Source organism: Capra hircus, chromosome 19 (assembly GCF_001704415.2).
Source record: "Capra hircus breed San Clemente chromosome 19, ASM170441v1, whole genome shotgun sequence".
Taxonomy (NCBI): domain Eukaryota; kingdom Metazoa; phylum Chordata; class Mammalia; order Artiodactyla; family Bovidae; genus Capra; species Capra hircus.
In genome coordinates, this window is record NC_030826.1 from 24,223,922 (window position 1) to 24,241,902 (window position 17,981).

At 54.2% G+C, this 17,981-nt stretch overlaps 1 protein-coding gene across 2 annotated transcripts in view; it reads right to left on the bottom strand.

Annotated features, from left to right (window-relative positions):
- ITGAE (integrin subunit alpha E) overlaps positions 1 to 17,981 on the bottom strand; it is a 60,457-nt gene that overhangs the window by 25,731 nt on the left and 16,745 nt on the right. For both annotated transcript variants that reach the window (XM_013972207.2, XM_013972206.2), the window contains exons 3-15: positions 10,174 to 10,265; positions 8,678 to 8,745; positions 8,229 to 8,346; positions 7,868 to 8,002; positions 7,363 to 7,478; positions 6,615 to 6,766; positions 5,443 to 5,596; positions 4,730 to 4,880; positions 3,718 to 3,785; positions 2,580 to 2,715; positions 1,821 to 1,966; positions 1,305 to 1,445; positions 414 to 650 (exon numbers count right to left, since the gene is read on the bottom strand). In XM_013972207.2, the coding sequence (XP_013827661.2) occupies positions 414 to 650; positions 1,305 to 1,445; positions 1,821 to 1,966; positions 2,580 to 2,715; positions 3,718 to 3,785; positions 4,730 to 4,880; positions 5,443 to 5,596; positions 6,615 to 6,766; positions 7,363 to 7,478; positions 7,868 to 8,002; positions 8,229 to 8,346; positions 8,678 to 8,745; positions 10,174 to 10,265 (1,714 nt within the window). The remainder of the gene's footprint in view (positions 1 to 413; positions 651 to 1,304; positions 1,446 to 1,820; positions 1,967 to 2,579; positions 2,716 to 3,717; positions 3,786 to 4,729; positions 4,881 to 5,442; positions 5,597 to 6,614; positions 6,767 to 7,362; positions 7,479 to 7,867; positions 8,003 to 8,228; positions 8,347 to 8,677; positions 8,746 to 10,173; positions 10,266 to 17,981) is intronic.

Sequence of the window (17,981 nt, forward strand, 5' to 3'; positions counted from 1 at the left end):
GAGAGAAGCTGCAGCTGGAGGTGGGTGGCAGTGCCCATGAAAGATATGGTGTGGAATTCGGCAATGGAGTCCAGGGGGATGAGGGTTATGCAGTGGGGTGGGGCGGGGGGCCGTGTGGGGACAGGAGCCAGAGAAGGGACACAGAGAGAGAGGAAAGAGGATCTGGGGCAGGCCCAAGGTCAAGAATGCCAAAGAAGGAGACAGTCATAGGTCAGGAAAGAAGATGGATATTGCCACAACCTCTAGCCCCACTGGAAGGATGTGGAGGTGAGAACCTCCCAGTGACTTCTGTCCCCCAGGGGCCCTCTCGACCCCCTGGGAACTGCCTGACACTTAGGACTGGAGCTAGCTCGGGTCTCAGGCCCTCATACCTGGGGAAGATCAAAAGTGCCAGAGTAAAGGCAAGAGGTCACCTGTGGCTGGTTGGCAGAGAGGTCAGCCAGCTGGTTGGTAGAGCGTCCGTTGTAGATGTACACACTGCCGAAGCCTGCACCATTGTCTCCCTCAAAGTCCTCCAAGGGGGCCCCAATGGCCACGTCTGTGAGCTCATCCTGACTGATATCCCCCACTGTTGCCATGGCAAAGCCAAATCGGGCATAAGTTAGCCTGGGGTGCCCACTCAGCATGCGTGCCAAGGAGAAGGAGCCATCCTGTAAGGCAGAGAGGCAGCTCAGCCCTCAAGACAAAGAGGCAGTGAGGTCCTGCCCCACTGTCACTCCGGGAGGCAGGCTCAAAGACTCATTGATTCTGACTCTCCAGCCGGGAGTCTGAGGCTCAGAAAAGGCAAGAGACCTTCTCAAGTTTACATAGTGAGTGACTGATGAAGCTGGGGTCCTGCTGCCTTGCAGTCCAGGACCCAGAGCTGCACCCCTCGCTCCCACAGTTGGGGTACTACACTGGTGATCAGGAGGCCTGGCTTCTTGGCTTGGCTCCATCACACACTGGCTCTGTAAACCGGGGAAAGTCTCAAACATCACTGAGCCTCAGCTTCCTCATCTGTAAAATGGGAGTAACGCCACCTCCCACAGTTACTGTGAGAAACAGATGAGATTACAGATAAAACATACTTTGTCAACTGTGCAGCTGTGTGGAATCTCACCATCATCAACATGAGATGGTAGGGTGGGGAAAGTAAGAAAGAGGGGGCGGGGAGCAGCCGCCCCACCAGGCTGCCATCCACCCTGAGCTCCCCATCACCGCCCTCCCGTGCCAGGCGGGGCCGGGGCACCTCCAGCCTCTGTCACCTCAGCCCCAGGCTGAGTGGCCACAGCCTCTGCCACCTTGTGAAGACGGAGATCTCTAACCTGCTTGTTCACACGGTACATGTAGACTCTGCCCTCCTCTCCTTGAATGTGGTAAAACGGGGCCGCCACCAGCAGCAAGTCTGTGATGCCATCCATGTCAACATCCACAGGGCACAGCTCAGAGCCAAAATAGGACCCCAGCTACAGGCCAGGGGAATTGCAGCTCACGGGGAGTGCCAGGGACCCCCCACCCCCACTGCCACCACCACCACCAGCCCCCTCGGCCAGGCTAGACCCCTGCTCATGTTCTTCCTGGACCATCCGATTTGGGTCAGACCAGGTCAGTATGTTCTCCAGAATAACATAGGAGGCTGGGTGAACGACTGGATCCCCCACGATGGGGAAAACCAGCTGGCACTCAGGCACACAGAGCCGGGGCCAAGGCTGAGTTCTGTTCAGACACGGTCCCCCACCCTCTGTGTGCCCTGGAGCCCACTCCTTTCCCTCTGGGGTCTCTGGATCCCCATCTATAATAATGGTGGGGGAGAGGGGGCGCGTTCCTTTTCTAACAGGTACCTGCTCGCCCTCCAGCACTGGCATGAAGTTGTTGGTCTCTCTGCCCACCTTCTGGAGCTCAAACACAGCCCCCCGCTGCTTGTGCCGTGGGGCCCCCGCCACAAAGGAGAGGCCACGGGCCTTGTGCAGCACAGCCACCGAGTAACCTGCCAGGTGGGGGGGTGGAATTGTGATCAGGACCTCCCACTGGGCCATTCTTTTTCTCCTCCACCTTCCCAGTCAGGCCTTCCAAGTAGCTTGGGCAGCGGGGAAAAACTGGAGACACTATCTCATCCTCTTAAAAAGCATCAGTGGTGGCTCCCACTTACCCATGTACTCCGCCACACAGAACTGATATACACACATTACCACATATATAGCTTCACTCAAAACGCTCTCCACACACATGCACCACCCACGCTCATCACAAACGCAATATATGAAGGCTGAGGACCGGGTGCAGGGTCACTCATCACTATTACTAATGGAGAGGCCCCGCCTCCCTAGGCAGCGGCCCAGGACCTGGCACTTTGGTACCAGCCTCAGAGTCCATCCCTCAGTCCACATGAACAACCAGGGCCCTCTCCAGCTAGGAATCCTACCACAGCCTTCGTCCCTACTCAGGCCCCGCCCCCACCCAGGCACCTCCAGGCCCCGCCCCTCACCCAGGCAGCCTCCAGGCCCCACCCCTCACCCAGGTAGCCTCCAGGCCCCGCCCCCACCCAGGTAGCCTCCGGGCCCCGCCCCTCACCCAGGCAGCCTCCGGGCCCCGCCCCTCACCCAGGTAGCCATACTGCGCAGACTTGGTGTCCACTGCTGTCTGGTTCAGGAAGCTGCCATTACAGCTGTGTGTGTCATAGAGCAGTGCGCCCCCGGACCAATCAAAGGCCCCTACGGTTCCGAGCAGCACCTGCCCCTGCAGGGGAGGAGGGTTGGAGGCCATCTGAGCGGGAGGGACTCAGGGCCAGCCAACCTGACTGAAGGCCTATCTGCCAGCACAGCAAACCTTGCAGGGGACTGGGGGAGGAGCCGGTGGAGATCAGTGCCCACCGGCCCAGAGACGCTGGAGGAAGGTGAGAGGCAAACACTGGGTTCCGGCCTTGTACCCAGGACTCCACCAGGGCAGCTGTCCCTCCAGTACCAGCAGCCTCTGGCACAGAAATCCAACCCGGGGGGCCCAGATATTGAATGTTTGAAAAGGGCGTGCGTGTGTATTCAGTCACATCAGACTCTTCCTGTGATCCTATGGACTGCAGCCCGCCAGGCTCCTCTGTCCATGTATTTCTCAGGCAAGAATACTGAAGTGGGCTACCACTTTCTATTCCAGGGGATCTTCCCAACTCAGGGATTGAACCCATGTCTCCTGCATTGGAGGCAGATTCTTTACCACTGAGCCACCTGGGAAGCCCACATTAAACAAGTATGGCTCAGCAAAATGGGGCTTATCTCCCCCAAGGCTGCACATCTGGACCTGGCACCCAAGGCCCACGTGTGCTGAGCGACATGCTAACCATGCTCCCACCAGACTCGTGGACCGTGTCCTCAGGGCCTGTATCCCCCCCCATCGGTGGGGAACAGGGCCTCCAATGGGGAGAAGTAGGCGGCTTGGTGGGCAAACCCACCCAGGCCTGGGGGTTCCCAGTCTGTGTTAAGTGAGCAGCTTAACCCTTGAACACAGGACGGAATGACTCCCTGTTATAAACTGGGTCACCCTCTCCTTGACCACACAGGCCCAGGTTAGGGTAAGTGCACAGGCCCAGGTTAGGGTAAGTCCTTTGTCCTAGAACGGCTCCTTTAGATGCCTCACTACAGGAGGACCCTGTAAGCCAGGTTGGGGCAGGGGAGACCCCGAGTTCCTAGGAGTCCCTGGGGCCCCTCCTCTGTGCTGAGCTTGCCTGGTGCTCAGTCAGCCACGTACCTTATCCAGGATCTGGGCGCTAAACCCAACCTGTGCCAGCTGGTAGTGGAGGGCATCTCCAATTGTGCCTGAAAGCCAAGAAGCCCAATGAGCCCACTGTGAGTTGAGGCAAAGGGAAAAACCAAGTCAGGGTGGAGATTGAGGGGCCTGCTTTAACAGCTGCTGGCAAAGTAGGCTGGGCTGTTCCCTCCCTCTTCCTGGGCCTCAGTTTCCTCATCTGTGAGCTCCTGGGAGCAGGAACCATTCCCCAGTCACCCTTCTTCCAGCACGGGAAAGAGCTTCTCATCAGAGCTTCACAGAACTTGGGAGTGCCGAGGATGGCTGAGACTATTGTTACCTTTTTATTTTGATTTTTTAAACTTTTTATTTTATATTGGGGGCTTCCCTGGTGACTCAGATGGTAAAGAATCCACCTGCAATGCAGGAGACCTGGGTTCAATCCTTGGGTCAGGAAGATTCCCCTGGAGAAGGGAATGGCTACCCACTCCAGTATTCTTGCCTGGAGAATTCCAAGGACAGATGAGCCTGGCAGGCTACAGTCCATGGGGTCACAAAGAGTCGGACGCAACTGAGCGACTAACACTTTCATTTTATATTGGAGTATGGCCGATTAACAACGTTGTGATAGTTTCAGGTGGACAGTGAAGGAACTCAACCATACATATACAAGTATCCATTTTCCTCCCCCAAACCCTCCTCCCATCCAGCTACCACATAACTTTCAGGAGAGTTCCATGTGCTATACAGTAAATAGGTCCTTGTTGGTTATCCATTTTAAATATAGCTGTGTGTACCCGTCGATCCCAAACTCCCAACGGTTCCTTCCCCCCACCTTTCCCCCTGTCACTTGTTGCCTTTTTAGAGATGGAACAGCTGAGGCTTGGAGAGGTGAAGGGAGTTGCCAGAGTGCCACATGGAGGGAGGACAGGGATGGGGCTGGAGGGCGGGCCTTGGGCCTCCTGCTGAACAATGAGGGGGCCACCACAGGGCGGCCTGGGCCCTGGAGCCTCACCTTCCATGCGAATGATGCTCTCCTGCAGTTTGCTCAGCAGCCCATCCAGAGCCATGTAGTTGGTCACCTTGAAGGCATGATCCTCATCGGGGTCCGAGGCGATCAGCTTCAGCTCATGGTACGCTTTACTTTTATTAAATGCTTCTCCCACCTGCGCAGAGGCCCCAGGTCAGTGGGCCAGCACCGTGAGTGGTCTCAAGGCCCAGGGAGAGAGCTGAGCCCCTCCGTCTGGCCTTCAGGGCCCCCCGTCACCTGCTTCCTTCTTTCCCTGTACCTTGCTTCCCCATACACTCTACCTGAATGTTCCTGAACACACCAGGCTCCCCCCCGCCCGTGCTGTTTCCTGTGCCTGCAGTCCTTCCAGCCTTCCCCGGGCACTAGGTCAGTGGCTCCTCTTGTCCTCTGAGACTGGGCTCTGCACCAGCTCCTCCAGGAACTCTCCCTCCCGGGGGCTCCCAGGATATCCAGTGCTCTCCCCATAACTTCTGGGAGAGTAAGCTGTGACCACCAGTGGGAAATGAGCCATCTGGGGGAAGACCCTGAGTGGGGTTGGGGATGTGGGGAGCATGGGACACAGGGGCTGAGAGAAGTTGGTGTTTGTGACTGGAGCAGGGTTTGGGTAAGCTGCTTTCTGATGCCCCTCAAGGAACCCTGACTCCTCACTGCCTCAGGCTGTACAGAGTCATGAGGTACCCCCAGGTCCTGGCTCTTACCCCAATGGCAAAGCGCTCAACACCACGCATCTTTGGGGAATTGATGACAGTCGTGAGGTTGAGGGGGTCCTGGAAGATTTCCCCATCGGTGAGCACCACCATGACCTTGGATGCCTTTGCTCTTGAGCCTTGGTTTGGTGTGAAGATGTTATCTCTAAGTCGGGGAGGGGAAAAGGGAGAGAGAACTTTGCCAGACGGTTGACTGAGCCCTGGAGAGGTTTTATTCACTGGCTTGTTTTAGGATCAAAGATTAAGGAGCCCTCCTAGGAGGACGGAGCCCCAAAGAGGGGTGGTGATGTCCCTGGGTACACAGCAGCACAGGTGCAGGAGGTAAGACCACAGCGCAGGTGTTCTTACCCCTCACCTGCCCCCAACAGACAGGTGACACCAGAGGACAGCACTGGAGTCTATTCCTTGTGTGTATGTCAAACTAATAATGATGTTAATTACAGTGGCTAAGATTTACATAGCACGTATGCGCCAGCCACTGTGGTAAGAACCATAAATATTTTTTTTTGGTTGCACCCTGTGGGATCTTAGTTCCCCAACTAGAGATCGAACCTATGCTCTCTGCATTGGAAGTGCACAGTCTTAACCACTGAACCAGCAGAGAAAACCTAGCACTGAACATATCTTAACCCATTTATCCTCAAAAATCCTATAAGGCAAGTACAATTATTATTATTATTTGGCCACCCCTTGCAGCTTGTAGGATCTTAGTTCCCCAAACAGGGATTGAACCTGGACTTCAGCGGTGAAAGTGCAGAATCCTAATCACTGGACCACCAGGGAATTCTCTATGATTCTCAATTTTAATGTGAGGCAGTTGAAGCCCAAAGAAGTTAAACAGCTTGCCCAAAGTCTCACGAGTGCAAACTGGAGCTGGGATTGAAGCCAGGGAGCCTGCCCACTCACTCCTCTGGTAAGCACGGTGCCCTACTGCTGCTCACAGGAGTAGTCTCTGGAAGAATTTTTGGAGGACTGTCCTGGGGTGTCATCCATCAGCCAAGGCTGGATTGGAAGACCTCACAGTCCCCTTTTAGCCAAGGAAGAGCCTGAACCCTGACCCAGCCCTCTACGTAGTCTGTCCAGCCACCTTCTCCAAGCAGGATGTCTCAGAGCCTCTGGGCAGGGTCCCAGGCTGGCAGCCAGTGGGTCTACAGATAACTCACAGGACGTGCTGCATGGCAGAGGCAGTCTTGGTGATTTTTCCCACTTGACTGATGTTCTTCACTCTGTCCAAGGAGGCTCTAATGTCTTGGCTGTCCAGAAGGTCAAGCTCGGTCTGGATGACTTCCCCATATTGCACCACGGCAAATCTGCACTGCAGGGCAGGGGCCAAGAGGGGAGGAGTTTGGCAGAGCTGCTCAAGGCCACCCCTACCGCTTAGATGGCTCCCCCTGGAAGAAGTGGAAAAATCCACTCATTCCTCCTAGTCTCTGGGCAGGAGGAGATGCTCAGGCAGAGGGCAACCTCTAAGCCAGCAGGAGTGGAGAAAGGTGTGATAGCAATGGCTCCTGGTGAATCATGGGCTTCTCCCGAATCTACTTCCCTGTGTAGCCCCCTCTTCCACACTGACTCCAGGATAGGCTGTGGTGACTTGCTTTGGCCCATGGACCTCAGCAAATGTGATGCAATCAGAGGACTGGGAAGCGCTTGCCATGAAAGAGTTGGACTGGGCTGCTGGAGACACATGGCCCAGAAAAGTGAAGGCAATTTAGGGGCCAGTCAAGCAGGTGTCTACATCTGCAGGAATTAACTCCAGGTAATAACAGCAGAAGAACCACCCAGCTCAGCCCAAACTAAATTGCTGACCCACAGAAGGAGAACGGATCCTTGGTGGATGTTTTGAAGCAGTTTGTTCACAGTGGTGGTAGACGACCCACAAGTTGTGTGAATCCAGCTCTAAGGGAAGCCCACCTCAAAGCACTTCTTATAAAAGTTCTCCATCATGTCGTAGATGAAGTCTTTGGCTTTCTGGAAGTCTGGGGGATCAATGCTTCCTGAGCCATCCAGGACGATGGCGATCTCGGTGCCTGGGCCAAGATGGGCAGCAGGTTAGGAGTGGGTGTGGCGCTTGGAGTGAGGGCAGCTCTCCCTGCTCTGAAGGGTACCCGCCCGGTCAAGCCCTGAAGGCTCAGTTCAGGGGGGACTCAAATGCCACTCCCAAGAGTGAAGCCTTTGTCTCAGAGGCAGAGACAGCCAGAACCTACTCAGGCTCTGATGCTGTATGAGTTTCTCCCAGCACCCCTGCTCCCCTCCCCTCTCCAGGTCCCGTCCCTGGGGGAGACAGAGCTGGTCAAGCCTGCAGAATGCAGCCACGGCTCCCCACCTCTTGGAAAAGGCACACCTCACCCCTAGAGGTCACCAGCCTAGGGGTCAGCTCTGACAACCTCTGGGAGAGCCCAGATCTGCCTCTTCTCACCAGCTGCCTCCTCCTCTTCTTCCTCCTCTGCCACCGCCAAATCCCGTCGCCTCCTGACTGTGTTCTCTGTGCTGCCTTTTTTGTCCCTGTGGCAGGCTCCAGCATCCACAGGGGCGTCGGGATCCAGAAATTTTTCTTTAAAAAGTCCACACGGAAGAGCTCAGAGTCAGATGGCTTCCTGGTTCACCTCCAGGCCAGCCCTCACTTAGCTTTCCCTGGTTCCCTTCAGGGGGGGCAAAGGCTAGCCTGCCCCCTCCAGGCCCCTGTGTCCCTCCACATCTACCGCAGGCTGGTACCTCTTCTTGCAGACCCCAGGAGAGCCCCTGGAGCTGTCCAAGGCCAGTGCAGGCCCAGTCCTTACCAAGGTTGGAGAAGTAGACCTGGGCCCAGGGGCGGAGGTCAGGGGTCAGCAGGCTGCAGTTGCCTGTGAGCTCTGAGCTGAGGCTGTGGGGCTGCCGGGTTGGCACTTGAACACAGACCTGGTAGAACAGGGGAACAAGGAAGGGGAAAGCCAGAGTCACCCCTGACCCGGGCCGCACCCGCACCCCCGTGCCGGCGCCCAGAGCCCCAGCCAGGCAGGGCGCAGGACAGCCTGTTCACCCCTCCCCGGGGGCAGGATGAGTCGGTGCCAGCGTCTGTGTGCTGGGTCACACAGTGTACCCAGGTCATAGCCGCCATCAGCCCTGGGGTTGGTCAATGATAGAGCTGGGCTCAGCCCTGAGAATGACACACCAGCCAGGACTAGTATCCACAGGGGTCAACCACACCAGCTCCCCAAGGCCCTCCATCCCCTATGCCGCACACACTCACCAAAACACCGTGGTGGTTCCGGACAGCCGTCACACCCTGGTACCTCCCCTTTGGGATGGGGACATGCTCTGAAACAGTGAAGCCCAGGTAAGGGGGGAGGGATGCTAGGAGGCAACCCAGGAGCCAAGGCTGAGGCCACAGGGCCGTCTTGGTCAAGGCCCCATGAGGACCAGCTGGCCACTCAGAGCAACCTCTAGAAGCTGGATAGAGGAGCCTTCCAGGACAAGCCTCTCCCCCAGGCTCCTTCAGTCTCATTCAACACGTGCCCCATGATGTCTGCTCTATGCTTGGCCCGTGACAGAAACACTGAGACCTCCTGCTGGTCCTCAGGGGCCCCTGGGCTGGTGGGCAGGCAGGTAGAGAAGCAGCAGCTGGCGTGTGTCTGCAGCACGGGGGAGGAGGGCAAGAGGCTGAGGGACTGGCCGAAGAGTCCGATGAACCCTCCCCTCTCCAGGTCCCGTCCCTGGGGAATCTTATTGCCCCACAACCCCAGGGGCAGAAGTGTAGCTCCTTCCCCTCCCTCCCCACTGTGGACTCTCATATTTGAGTCACAGGATCACTCAGCCACCATGCTGGACCATGTTCCCTTCTGAGGCAGAGATGGAGGCTGTTGAACACAGGGCCTCCCACATAGTCTAGGACTCCACCCAACACGGCTGAGCGGTCATCAGCAAAGATGGGCCTTCAGCTGGACTGGGTTGGATGGGGAGTGTTTGGTCAATGAGTGAATGAGGTCCATTCCTTTGTTCATTCAAACAACATTATTGAGCACTTAATATATGGCAGGCCCCATGCGTTGGGAAAGACCCTGATGCTGGGAAAGATTGAAGGTGGAAGGAGAAAGGGACAAAAGAGGATGAGATGGTTGGATGGCATCACCAACTCAATGAACATGAGTTTGAACAAGCTCTGGGGGATGGTGAGGGACAGGGAAGCCTGGCATGCTGCAGTCCATGGGGCTGCAAAGAGTCGGACACGATTTAGCAACTGAACAACAACATGCTGGACAACAGGATGGCCACAGTGAGATGGGAGGGGGAAGGGTTGGGTCCCACTGAGGTGCAATGAGTTGGGGTAGGTTGGGTTTTGGAATCAAGTGGAGCTGGGTTCACATCTTTGGTACTGCCCAGATATGTGATGTTAGTCATACTGGAAGCCAGAAGCCTTCTCTGAACTGTAGCTTCCTCTTCTGTAAAAGGCTGTGGTTTTGAGAATTAAAAGTACACGAAGTACGTAACAGAGTGTCAGGCGACATGGTGAACACTCCATACATTTTGGATTTCATTCTCATTGTTAGAATTGGGTCTGGAAAGATGGGTTATGGGTTAGGGTTGGGTAGGGATGGGATCGGGCACCAGGGTGGAAGGCTTGTTGTGGCAGAGTCTGTGGTGGAGGGACCAGATTAGGTGGGGCCGGGGCTGGAATGATTGGCTTGGATGAGTGGGATTCCTAGAAAGGAGGTCCTGGGAGCATTCCTTGGAGTGGGGCTGACTTACCTACTGGCTGGCAGTGGAGCTCATCCTGGATGAGAGAACACTGATGCAGGGGCTTTGCTGTTTGGCTGGTTCTGGGGCTGGTGACCAGGAGCCTGAGCAAAACAGTCGAGCTTGTCAATGATCCCCTGTCTCCTCCCCACTGTCCAGGCTCAGTCCTTCCGTCCAGAGACCCACAGACTCCCCATTTGCAAAATGATGGAAAAGACCAGACCAAGACAGGCAGGCAGGCTCCCAGCCCAGGACAGTGGATCTGCATTTCAAGGGAGGCACAGGCTTTAACCTTGACATGGTTTCTAGCAGGCAATGGCTAAATACCTCCCCTCTCTGCCTGCTGGCCCACCTGACAGACATGGGGTGATATTGGTGGTAAATAAAGACTCTCTGCTCTTTGATGGTGGTGGTGGTGGGGCACCAGGAAGCCACCAGCAGCGCAGTTGTTTCTGTTGCAGGCAGTGCTGGCTTCCTAGTGGCTGCTGGGGGGGAGTGCGGTCTGCCCTCACCTGGCTTCAGTGACCATGCTTCCTGAGAAGAGCATTCTAGTGCCCCTCTCCCAGGGGCTGGTCAAAACTGGAGGTTCTGGGCACCTCGGCCTGGAGGTTAAGGCAGCCTCAGGAGACGTGATTCCAGATGGCAAACTCTGCCCTCCACCCAGAGCCCAGAGAGACACAGAGACAGTGTCAGCCTAAATATTCTCAGAGTCCATGCCACCCAGGGAGATTAAGAGCTGCCCCACAACAGGGAGGTCTCTCTGTCATAAGGGCTGTGAGTAGGGGCCACTGGGGAAGGGTAACAGGGAAGCAAGTCCAGGGTTTTACACCAAGGGCAATGCGAAGCCACAGAGGGCTTTATGAAAGGGAACCACACGCTTATACAGGTCATGATGAGCTACGGGGGGCTGGGGTCCAGAAACAAGGTTGCGTTGCCACTTCCTCTTGTTACTTGACATGTTAGGAAGTTATGAAAGATATTCACTTTATCTTTCAGGTTGACAGGATAACAATAAAATCTATACTGTGTGTGTGCCCTCCCCAGCTTATCCCAAGCTGACTTCTACCCCAATAGGACTCCTGTCAAGGTCAGTGGTGGTCCCCACATTGCCAAGTCCAAGGGACACCTTTTCTGTCCTCGTCTTCCTCAACCTCTCAGCAGCCCTGGACTTAAGGGCCCATCTCCCCCTTGAACCACTTTCTTCTGGATTTCCCCTGACCTCCCTCACTATTCCTTCTCCGAATCCTTGGCTTGTTCCTTTGCTGTCTGACTTCTAAATGTCACCTGGGCTGGGTGGGTCCCTGTATTCCTCACCACACACTGATCGGCATAGCTATAGAAAATAGAATAATGACCCTTCCACTCCCAGAGAAGTCCATGTCCTAATCCCCAGAACCCACAAATAAGCTACTTTTTATGGCAAACGGCACTTTGTAGGTGTGATTAAGTTAAGGCTCTTGTGACAGGGAGTTTATCCTGGATTATGTGAGTAGGCCCAATGTAATCAGGCTTTCCCGATGGCTCAGCAGGTAAAGAATCTGCCTGCAGTGCAGGAGACACAGGAGACTGAGGTTCAATCTGAGAGTCATAAAGATCCCCTAGGGAGGAAAATGGCAGTCCACTCCGGTACTTTTGCCTGAAAAATCCCATGGACAGAGGAGACTGGTGGGCTACAGTCCAAAGCATCGCAAAGAATCGTACATGACTGGGCGACTAAGCATGCACATCAGTGTAACCACAAGGGTCCTTGTCAGAGGGAGGCGCTGCTGGCCTTAAAGATGGAGGAGGGGGCCACAAGCCAAGGGATGCAGGCAGTCCCTCGAAGCTAAAATAAGTGAGGGTACAGATAGATTCTCCTCTTGAGGCCCTAAAGGAACAAGGCCCTGCTAACTCCTTGATTTTAGTTCAGTAAGACCCGTGAAGGACGCTGACCTTCAAAACTTTAAGATCATAATTTTTTTTTTTTTCTCTTTTCGGCCACAGGGCACATGGGATCTTAGTTCCCTGACCAGGGGTCAAAGCTGTGCCCCCTGCATTGGAGAGGCAGAGTCTTAACCACTGAACTGTGGTTTCTGTACAAATGTGTACTGTTCTAAGCCACTTAAGTTTGTTGTGAATTTTTAACATGTTTATTTTGGCTGTGTCGGGTCTTAGTTGCTATATGCGGGATCTTTTGTTGCTGAACATGGACTCACTAGCCGTGGCTTGCAGACTCAGTAGACGCCGCACACAGGTTTAGTTGCCCCACAGCATGTGGGATCTTAGTTCCCTGATCAGGGATTTAACTCTTGTCCCCTGCACTGCAAGGTGGATTCTTAACCACTGGAGCACCAGGAAAGTCCCACGTTTGTGGTGACTTTGTTATAGCAGCCCTAGGAAAGTAATAAATAACCTACTGCCCAAAGTCTAACAGATCTCTCAAATTTAGAATGTCCAAAACAGGACTATGGTCTTGTCCTCCTGCGCCTGAACTGAACCTTTCCGTCTCCCCGCCACGGATGCATGTCACCCCTGACCACCACGTTCTGGAGTCCGAGGCCTAGGAGGCACCTTGCTTCATTTTTTCACTCATATCCTCCATCAAATGCATCAGTAAACCCTACTGGTTTTTCCTCCCAATTATATCTAGAAAACGTCTCTTCTCTCTGTTTCCCTTGCCACCGTCATCTCGCCTGATGTGTAGTAATAGCCTCCTAACTGTTATTTCTTTTTTTAAATTCAGTCTTATAAATTACACCACATCACTCCCCTACATCAGCAATCTCCCATGCCCTTAGAAAGAGAGTCTGTCCATACCCCTTGCTGCAGCCGACAGGGCCTTGCACCATCTAGCACCTTCCCCAACCCTGAGACTCCCCTCCGGCTCCTTTGCTCCTCAAGCTCTAGCTCCACACTGGCTGGCTGCTGTTCCTAGGCTGCCCCCAGCTCTTTGCTGGCTTGGGCCTTCTGCCTTGCTGTCCCCTACTCTCCCCAAACCTGGCCCATTCTCATTCCTTGGCCTTGCTTAACTGTCACAAATGCTTTCTCCAACCAGCCTCACATCACAACCCAGTTTCTCTGCTTTTTATCAGCCCATTCACTCCCTTCCCAGAACTTGTCCTGTTTGATGGCATCCTGTTCGCTTTTTTACTGTTTATTATCTCTCTCTCCCCCGAGATGATAAGTTCCCCAAGGATCTTATCTATCTTGTTTGCTGTATTATTTAAGGCGCCTGGAATATGGTACAGAGCAGGGGCTTGGTAAATATTTGTTGAGTGATGATTGAATGACCGTCCAGGCAGCAGGTGAGGGGGCCAGTTTAGGGTGAGGTTGAGGAAGGCTGCATGCAGCTCAGCTCTGCGAGCTTAAATCTGAGTCCCCAGATTAGGCTGCCTGCTCAGCAACCTTGCCTCTTTCCCAGACCCTGCCCAGCCCGAGCCCCAGCCCTGGGCCCAGCACCGTATTCTCTGCTCCCACACAAAGGTGGGCTCAGAACTGGGCTCTGACCCAGACCGCATTTTGGTGGTAAAGGTGCAGCCCTGAATAGCCTCAGGTCTCCTTCCTCCTTTAGGCCTTGGCACAAGCTGTCACTTCCATTTGTGGTGGCTTTCACCTCCTTTTCCTGCAGAACAGTCGTCCTAAATACCAGCTCCTCAAGAAGCCTTCCCAAAAGAAGGAGCACCTTGACCCCTTCCAAGCCTTCTAGGAAGCCCCCAGTCCTGGACACCTACGCTTATCCCTGACTTCTGTTCCCGCTTAGACTGTGAGCTCTGGTGGGACTACCATGTACAGTTGCACAGGTTGCCCACTGCAGAACTCAATGTTGCGTTTCAACCATAGTCATGCAGTGCCGTGGCCTGGGGCCCAGGCTGAGCTGCTTCTGCTGCTCACCCCTTTAACCAGCCCCTCCATAGTGCATGGTCTCTTGATCTCCAGGTTTATCCACCAAGAGACTGGCAAACTAAACTCAAACTGACTTTACCATCAGCTGATAGCCCCAGAGACCCTGTTACACCTGGGCTGAGCGCAGCCCATCTCCTACCTTCACCTAGCTCTCACTCAGAGTCTATTCCCATACTTCCCAGGTGAAGTAAAAGTGAAGTCGCTCAGCAGTGTCCAACTCTGCGATCCCATGGACTGTCAGGCTCCTCCATCCATGGAATTTTCCAAGCAAGAGTACTGGAGTGGGTTGCCATTTCCTTCTCCAGGGGATCTTCCTCACCCAGGGATCAAACCCGGGTCTCCAGCATTGCAGGCAGATGTTTTTCCCATCTGAGCCACCACAGGGGGAAGGCCTTATTTATATACCACTCCACCTGCTGAAGCAGCCAAGTCCATGCTGCTGCCAGCTCTGGCTGTTACATCTTACAGAGAAATGCCATGAGGGAAAGAGGGGACACATCCTTGCCCAGGGACCCCAGCTGGTTCCTCTGTGGCCCAGACGGCCAGAAATGCATTTCCTGCCCTGTGAGCAGCCCGTGGTCTCAGGCTCCAAGGTTTGAAACCCAGAAGTGCCTCCCACCACATCCTCCTCCCCTGCACGTTCACACCTGTGAGCCCCTCTCTGCTTCAGCAGGTGTTCAGGGAGGTTTTCTTGCGCCCAAGAGGGCTCTTCCCCCAGCCCCGGGGTGGGAGGTGGGGTGGCTCAGAGCCTTCTGCTCTGGGAACTTCAAAGACCCCTCCTCCACTGTGGCCTTTTGGCTTGGCTTCTAAGAGAGGGGGGTTAAAGTCTGTTGGGCCTGAAGTGGGTGTGGTGAGGACCCTGCTGGGGTAATGGTGGGAGGGGGGCTGGGCAGAAGACAGTCACAGATAACTCAGGCTGAAACCCAGCCTTGACCTTGATGAGCTGGGGGAGGAATCAGAATGTCATGCACTGCAAACTTTGTTAAAACTGAACGCTGATCCAGTGCAGAAGCCATGATCTAGCAATTCCACAGCTGGGCGCCCTGGTGCCTGATAAAAAAAGATGCCCAGTGAAAGAAAATGCAGAGCTGTGCTAGTTGTCATAGCCCAAGGAAACTGCCAGAACACCTCTCATCAGCACTGTTCCCACAAGGGAAAACTCTAGCAATGATAATGGGTACCACTGCCACAGGAAACACTGATGAAATTCCTAGACTGGGTGTTGAGGGAGAGAAGCCTGACTGTATACCTTGTTTATGACCCATTCAAGAACAGGCAAAGCCAGTCTATGGAGACGGGGGAGGGGGTGGGGGGGCAGGGGAGGGCACGTGGGGACAGGGGTTAACTCCCGCCCAGGATGTGCCTGGTAGGGAGCGCATGGCTGTAGGGGGCTTGTGGGGGCAGGTCCTCTTCTGCCTCTTGTATGGATGCGGCTCACGTGGGTGGCTCACTTCGTGAACATTCGCCGAGCAGCACGCTGACGCCAGGTGCAGTTTGCTGTGCAACAGTGCAGCAGTAAATTTACCAGAACAAAACACAGCAGTGCTTACCTTTAATTCACCTTCCTGCAGCCAGAACATTCCTAACAACCTCACCACCCTCCCTGCTTCAAGCCCCTCTGGCTCCCCACACACCTTTGGTGCAGGGGGACGGAGCACAGCCCACTTCCTCCATCCAATTCTCATCGTGCTAGGCCTCAGCAGCCAACGCCTTCCCAGCTCCCTGACTTGCTCAGGCTGGCTTCCAGATTTCTGCCCAAGCTGCTCTCAGCCCTGACACCCTGCTCTATGCTGACTCCCTCTCCTATGCCTTCTAATTCCTACTCAGCCCCTATGTCCCAGGGTCATTGCATATCCTCTGACTGAAGGACACACGTGGCTCCATGTCACCAAAGCGCCTGGACATCCCCACAGAGCACTTATCCTTCCTCCCAATCGACCAATGGGTCTTTTTCCTGCAAGAGCCTGGGAGCTTCCTGGGGGCAGGGACTGTGTCTCTTCTCTCTTATGCCCCAAGCTTTACCTGGCCCTGAGCAGCTGCCCCATAATTACTGCTGAATGAATGAATGAGTGAATGGGCCCTGCCCTTACCACTGAAATCTAACGGTCACCAGCCTCTTCACTGGACAATGAGGAAAACAAGCAGGAGGTCCAAGCCTGCTTGGCTGGTGTGGTCATGGCCCAAGTTCAGGGCTATGAGGCTGACTCAGGGGCCATCACTGCCCACCCATCCTCCACCAAGCAGAGCTCCACTAAGTCAGACCCCCTGAGCGACTCTGCCCCAAGCCGTCTGGACCCTGGGCTCATGGCTAAGGTGTGTGGGATGGGCAGGAAACCCTGGACCACTGACCAGAAGCAAAGCAACTGAGGTGGGGATGAGGAGTTAGGGAACCAGCCAGGGGCAGCTGGGCCTTAGGGCAAACACAGGAAGAGCCCTGTGACCATCACAAACAAGACAGGGCGAGGAGGGGCTGCTGTAGATAAAGAGGTGCAACAGCGACAGGCAACACAGGAACCTTGCGTGAACCCTGGCCTCGAGACAAAGCAGCTTTAAATGGCATCTCAGCGACCACAGGGGACGGTGGAGGGTGTGTCGTGACCCTTGACTGCAAAACTTCTAAAACCAGACATATCTCTACATACCACCACGACCTCCAGCTGATAGAATACACATTCGATCTGCTTGCTTATCTATCTTCCTTGAGCGTAAGGATTTGTGTCTGCTTTGTTCACCACGGTACCCTCAGGGCCTGGCACACAGTAGGTGCTCTGTATGAATGCTTGTGAAAGGACTCTGGTGGTCCAATGGGTCCAATGCAGAGGGCCTGGTTTCAATCCCCAGTCAGGGAATCAGAGTCCACATGCTCCAAGGAGAAACCCCACATGCCACAACTAAAGACTCAGTTCAGTTCAGCTCAGTCACTCAGTCATGTCAGACTCTTTGCGACCCCATGAATTGTAGCACGCCAGGCCTCCCTGTCCATCACCAACTCCCAGAGTTCACTCACACTCACGTCCATCGAGTCAGTGATGCCATCCAGCCATCTCATCCTCTGTCGTCCCCTTCTCCTCCTGCCCCCAATCCCTCCCAGCATCAGAGTCTTTTCCAATGAGTCAGCTCTTCGCATGAGGTGGCCAAAGTACTGGACTTTCAGCTTTAGCATCATTCCCTCCAAAGAAATCCCAGGGCTGATCTCTTTCAGAATGGACTGGTTGGATCTCCTTGCAATCCAAGAGACTCTCAAGAGTCTTCTCCAACACCACAGTTCAAAAGCATCAATTCTTCGGCACTCAGCTTTCTTCACAGTCCAACGCTCACATCCACACATGACCACAGGAAAAACCATAGCCTTGACTAGATGGACCTTTGTTGGCAAAGTAATGTCTCTGCTTTTCAATATGCTATCTAGGTTGGTCATAACTTTTCTTCCAAGGAGTAAGACTGGCACGGCCAAATACATAAATATTTTCAAAATAAATAAATGCTTGTGGAGTGAAGGGCCATGGTATAAATCATCCTACAACCTGCCTTCTCCATTTTATAATATGTTTCAAGATTGACTCAGTTCATAACCATTGCACTCAATTCATTCATTTTACCAGCTTTTGGTATCACATTAGATGATTCACACCTTATTTCTTTCACTTTCTGATGATGCTTATTTCAAAACAGCATCACAATCAATACCTCTACGAGTATCTGAGAATATCCCTGGGGTTGGTATCTAGGGGTGGGATCCCCAAGTCAAAGGCCATGTGCATCCTCAGACCTGCTTGATACGGCAAAATGATTCTCCCAGGAGATGATACCAACTCGCATTTCCACAGGTTCTTCCTTCACCACATCCTGGCCAACAGAATGTTGTCAGACAAAATGTTTTGCTTATCTACTGGGTGGGTATGGATGATATGTTTAAAATACAAAGTGATGTTTATTGA